Raw genomic sequence first — 6,000 nt, 5'->3', positions numbered from 1 at the left:
AAACAATTCTTGATGCAAATCCCTGATTTCAAGACCAGTAATCCAGACCAAACCTTTCTTGCTACATAGGGAAGAACTGGCAGCGACAACTTCAAARGTCTATTCATTAATAATCTTCTTTTATTGGGTTTTAGTTGGGTTGCCCCCTTAACAATGAGTGCAGGACAATTCCAGTGGCTGGTCTTCTCTAAGTAACTGTCAGTTTGAGAAGATGCTGCGTAAAGCTTTAAAAACAAACACACACCCTCCATCATTTTGCAGGCAAGAATATGCCAGCTCCTCTTCCTGTAATACCTGAATGTGCCAAGCAAGCTTTTAAATTTTGAAGGATCCACTCCAATCTGCAAGGGAAAAGGCAGATTCTTGAGTACCTTGAGGTCATGGCAGGAGAGGGATGCTTGAGACATTGTTTCAGACACTGGATGTTTGAGAACTTGTTTCCTACCTGGACTGGCTCTGCTTGGCACAGATCCAGTCAGAGGTAGTGACAAGAGAGAACAGTTGCCTGTGAACAGGGAGGTGGGGGGCACCTACTGATCATCAGAAGTTGGAGGCGATTTCAAAGGATTGATCACTATGACTCTTAGTCTGGGAACATTCCAGTCTGTACACTGTTTACTAACCTGAAAAACAAAGCAAAATGCCCAGACCCTGGATACCAGCCTTAAAAATAAATATTTACTCATTTCTTACCACAATTCAAAATGGAGAGAATAAGTATGGCAAGAAAACAAAGTAAAAAAGAGACAAAAATACAGCACTCAAAAAAGGAAATAAATACCAAAAGCTTAAGTCGTTGCGAAGTTTTCATTTCTAGTTTCTCATGAGCAGAAGGATTTTACCTCATTTCGTTGCACAAAGGTACAGACACATTAACATTCACATCTGCACAAATGCACAATTTATTACTGTGACAAAGACTGGTCAGAATTACTTTATTCTGATTCTAGCTTTGAACACACATGTAAATAACAGTTATGAAATAACTTTAAGCAAAAAATGGAGTTGAGTGGTTACAAACAATTTAGAACTCCTTCCATTACCATTTTAGCAGAAAAAAGTGAGTCAGGAGAAAAGCTCTTGTAAATTCAGAATATTGAAAGCATGTTCTATATAAGCAAACTTATTAAAATGTCATACAATAGTTTCCTTTATAGTTTTAAAGCTGATATTAAAAATTTCCTTTTATTTTTAAAAATACCTTTATAAAAATAAAGTACTTTCCTTATTAATGTTAGCTACAATTGAATTTTTCCAGTGGATTCATTGCAACTATAATTATCACAGCAAATATCAGCTTATGCACTTTTTTATACCTGATCGTTTCTATGGGAAAGCACAACTTGCTGAGGTCTACACTGCAGCCCTCGTTCTGTTCCCACGGAAGCCAACAGCAAAACTCCCATAAGCTTCAAAAGAAGTTAAAGTTCACTTTATTAAGTGACACTTACAATACTGTACTCTGACATAAGAGAACATTAGAGGTTTGGGTTCTTTAAGGTTTTTTGTTTTTGTGGGGGGAAAAAGCAAATACTAGAGTTTTGATTTAAGCATAGGAAACCACACTAAAATCAGCTGTTTTCACATCTCAGGTCTGACTTGCTTCTCTTTTGCCTATGTATAAAGATGAGGGATAAACATTCATTATTACAGGACTACCGTAAAAACTAAGGTTTATAAATGGTTTCAGTGTGAAAGAACGTAAAAGCATTTTACTTGTCATTTAGGTAATATGCTTAAATATGTTTTGTTCAAATTCACACTGGCATTTTTTTTATTAAGGTACAAAAAAAGGTTGATATGCAAGCCCTGAGCAAATTAAAGCTGAGTTTTATTTTTAAATATGCACTTGTCAAACTCAAATTTAAGACAGCAATAGCTATTTCTTTGCAACTCAAACTAATAGCATTTTTTATTCATAAAAATATGCAGTGTAAACAGTCAAAAAAAAAGGACTATTTCCTACAGCTCAGGAACTGTCCAGGTGACTCCTCATTTCAAACCAAGTACACCCCCAACAAGACACAAATGTGATGAAGTTTGTATTAACAGTCTCAGAATCAAGGTGGTCAAAAAGTCATTTATATAGTCCTGAATCAAGAAAGCACTTACGTGCCTGCGACTAGACATGGAAGTAGCCCTGGTATCTAGAAGTTATTTCTCAATACGCAAAAGAAATCATTGGATGAACGGTGCTTTGGTATCTCCTGGCAATAAGCAGCCTGGGAACGGCCTTTCACACTACTCCCTCACTTCAACGGGAAGTCTAATTTACCTCTCCCCTCAGTACGCGGACAAACACACAAAGGACTGAGAAGGCTGGAATACACAGACCCAAATACAGAAAAAGGAGCACATCTTTGTAGATTGAATCAGAAATGTTGCTACTTTGTAATCATTACTTCATAATCAGAGAATTGTAGAAAAATACATTCAGTAAGTAGGAGAGAAAAAATAACCATGATCCACTACCAGTTCAAGGTTTAGCACTCAAAATAAGTCAAAATAGAATAATAGCAGCAAAACAACTTAGGTTAAGATATCTTGGTATTAGCTACAGTCTATCGCCTACCACTAAATAACTGGAAAAAGCATGCATTTAAATAGCTTTATAATTCACAGTTGTTAGAACATAGGAAGTGCATCTTAATACTCAACTTTTTCAGCAGTAATGTCACTTTACAACAAATATCTACTTTACTAAAAAAATACGAGTAGTCACTCCAGCTTTTGATGTATTATACCAATAAAGAAATAAAGCCAAAGTTGCACACTTACAGAAAAGCCTGATATATGTAAACCTCATATTCAGTTTCTCTTTGCAAATAGATATCTAGTCCTTACTGCCTGCTGGGGAAGAAAAAAGAAAACTAATATTGCTAGTTAGACTACCAGAAAACAACATGTCACATTATAAACCATTTTATTCCCTTCAAAAATAAACCAATCTACTTCCATGATTTTTTAGTTTCTACTGAATAAAACTGAACAGACACTGAACTTCAATTTCATATCTACACTCAAATCAAGTTTTAGAAAAGACATATTGCTGTACTATTTATAGGAAAAACAAACTTAAAGAATCTCTCTCTCTTCCAAGGCAGAACACTGCACCATGGCATAGCTGAAAAGTTTAAGTGTTATTAAAGCATTTAAAGCTGCAAAGATAACATACATTCATTTACCACAAACAGGCATCAGTTTTACAATCCTAAAATTATATGTTGAAGGGAAAGCAAAATTTTGTAAAACCTTCAGATAGAACAATAAAAGCAGCAATATATTTCCCCTCCTTTGAACTGGGAAGTATTTAAGATTCTCTTTAAAACAACTTGAAGGACAGAAAAGCAGACTTCTGTCTTGGGCAAAGATGGCCTTGCCTTGGAGGCAGAGTGATAGAACAGATAGCCTCATGGTCCTTTCTGATCCTATTTTCCATGACTTCTCAACACTGGTTCAAGGCATCATATAATATGTTGTTTCAGTACACAAAGTAATTAGAAATGGCTATATAGAACTGTCTAGCTGATTTCCTTTATCCTCTATGTGCAAAAGCAAAAATCAGTAATTTTTGGACAGAACTACATTCTGAAACTTAGCTTAACACAGACTCTCCAAGAAGCTACATACATCTTCAGCTCCAGCTGAAGTCAAAAGAAATTAATGGCATGCAAGAATGTCACTGAATCAGACCCAGAAGTATCAATACTGATACTGCTCATTGGTACTTACGATTTTGAGCTAGGAAGCTAAATCAAAAAGTCATACATTCAGAAGTATTTTTACATAAGTCATTATGTAGTGTAAAAACAATTYCCTTTCTTGGTTTTATGCAAAGTATTTGGGAACCTTACAGGGTGTGCTACTGGTTTAAATAAACTTTTGCTTTCCTTGCTATTTCTTGCTTCTGGAGCCTGGCAAAAAACATTTACTGGAGTATAATGGCTTGTTCTCTCATTACTTTTATTACAATCCATTCAAAGAGAAAGCTGTTAAATCTGTAGTTTGAATTCATAGGTGCTTGTTTTCCACTGGTTGACATCTGCATTGATCATGTTGCGCTCTGTGAAAGTAACCTCTCCTTCTGAATCAATGAGAATGACTGTGTTAGTCCTGAAACAACATAAAGGTAGAAGGTTAAATCTTGTGTCTGTTATGCAGCATTACAGAGTCCCCCAACACCACCCTGATGTTAATTCATTTTTCTCTTGACCATATCACTGCACTAAGCAGGGCAGAAATCACCCAGGCAAGTTCAAATGGGCATTTTCAGTCTCTTGCTCTCCCTCCACCACTCTGATTCCCTATTGCACTTCAGGAAACCCAAATACAAAGCTGCACATTTACAAAGAGTATGATAAAAAGGTTAAATTTTTGTTAGTGCCAAATGTGTTCAAGTCAGATGTAGCATGAAAATGTTTTACCTGATGGCATGCACATAAACTCATGATTATTTATATCAGAATTACTGCTTCATTTTTCCTTTCAGAGTGAGTGTCCATTAAGATTTAAACATCATTAATTGTTATCACAGGACACCAACACAATCACAAAAATTTTTGTCTCTCTTTAGGAACATGTATTTCTAAATAGGAAATTACTTTCATGAAAAGCAGATTCTATTTGTGCATCTATACCACTTTGTCAGCAGATTTTCTACATATAAGCTGCCATTTTTCTATGGACAATTCAGTATCCTGCCAGAAACAGATGACTGGAAGGAAGTATGAGCTTTCTACCATCCTGACTTGGTGGTCTCCAAGTCATTTCATAGTTCTTCACACATTAAAAAAAAGGGCTCAATTTCCTAAGACTAATGCGAGGCCTAATTAACAACCTCTATTCACTAAACCATGTAGCTAACAAAGTTAGCCTAAAGTGTGAGCATATAATTATAACAGCAGGAAAGACTTGAAATACAATGTTAATGCACCAGTAAAAGATCATTATTGCTACTGAGTTATCACAGGAATAACCCTATTTCCTTTGAAATAAGTAGACTGCAACCTGTGAAGCAGAGAAATGTTCATTTACCATTTTAAGGCTTCAGTATACCAAAATTAATGTTTTTTGCATACATTTTAAAAAGATGCTCAATTTTTGCAGTGGTTTCTTTGTCAGAATGACAACTTAAAAATACTTACTGAAATGAGTGCTCTCTGCTTATCAATTTTCATCATACAGTGGGAATGCTAAGGCTGACTAGTACAACCGCTGTCTGACAAAAATCATTGGCAGTCCTTTAAAGCATGAATTCCCTATCAGCAGCAACTGGTTGACCTATAATTTTGTCCTGCTCAGGATTAAATGCAAGATGTATTGCGTTATTCTAATCTTCTTACAGTTGTGGCAGAACAGTCTGGGCAGAAAGTGAGAATATCTCAGAACAGCAGCATCAGTTAGGGGAAAATACATGTTCTTTTGAACAAGAGTAATAGATTTTTAATATATGAAAATAGCACCTAGACAATAAAATGATGTGCCTAAAGCAGCATCTAATATAGCTAGCTATGCAGATGACACTACTCTGTCTCTTCGAAAAGAAATCTGTTCTGCAACTGCTCAGATATAAAAGGTAACTAAGAAGATCTGGGGATTTTCTTTTTTTGGTTAAAAACACAATTTTGATGCTTTCTGTGTTTTAGTAAGATCAGAGGTGGTCAGATCTGCTACTGTACTGGGGAACCAGGACCTCAGTCTGATAATATGCAGGTGATAGTTGGAAGACTCTGGCATTCCTTCAAACAGGACAATCCAGAGATGACAAAGGTAGCTGACAAGCTGCCTGTGGAAATAGGAAATGTTCCTGTAGTTTGGATATAACGTGACAACATTCGCAGTTTAAAGTAATTCAGTGTTGAGGATATAGGAGAAAAGTGAAAGAAATAAGAAGAAAGAGAGGACCACATGGTTGAGGGGGTTTCTGTATGGCTTTCAGAGAACTGAACATGAGTAAACAAGAACACTAACTTCAAAAAAATTAGCCAGAAGAAATGGAAC

The 6,000-nt window shown here is 35.9% G+C and overlaps 1 protein-coding gene across 6 annotated transcripts in view; it reads right to left on the bottom strand.

The window, feature by feature from the left end:
- Positions 1–790: 790 nt before the first annotated feature.
- Positions 791–6,000, bottom strand: part of TANGO2 (transport and golgi organization 2 homolog) — a 46,227-nt gene continuing 41,017 nt past the window's right edge. For 5 of the 6 annotated variants that reach the window (XM_026091891.1, XM_026091894.1, XM_026091897.1 and 2 more), the window contains one exon: positions 791–4,113. In XM_026091891.1, the coding sequence (XP_025947676.1) occupies positions 3,993–4,113 (121 nt within the window). In that variant the 3' untranslated portion in view covers positions 791–3,992. The remainder of the gene's footprint in view (positions 4,114–6,000) is intronic. The other variant, XM_026091895.1, reaches the window with a different exon arrangement.

Source organism: Apteryx rowi, unplaced genomic scaffold, assembly GCF_003343035.1.
Source record: "Apteryx rowi isolate R43461 unplaced genomic scaffold, aptRow1 scaffold_93, whole genome shotgun sequence".
Taxonomy (NCBI): Eukaryota; Metazoa; Chordata; class Aves; order Apterygiformes; family Apterygidae; genus Apteryx; species Apteryx rowi.
This window is presented reverse-complemented; position numbering and strand designations above follow the sequence as displayed.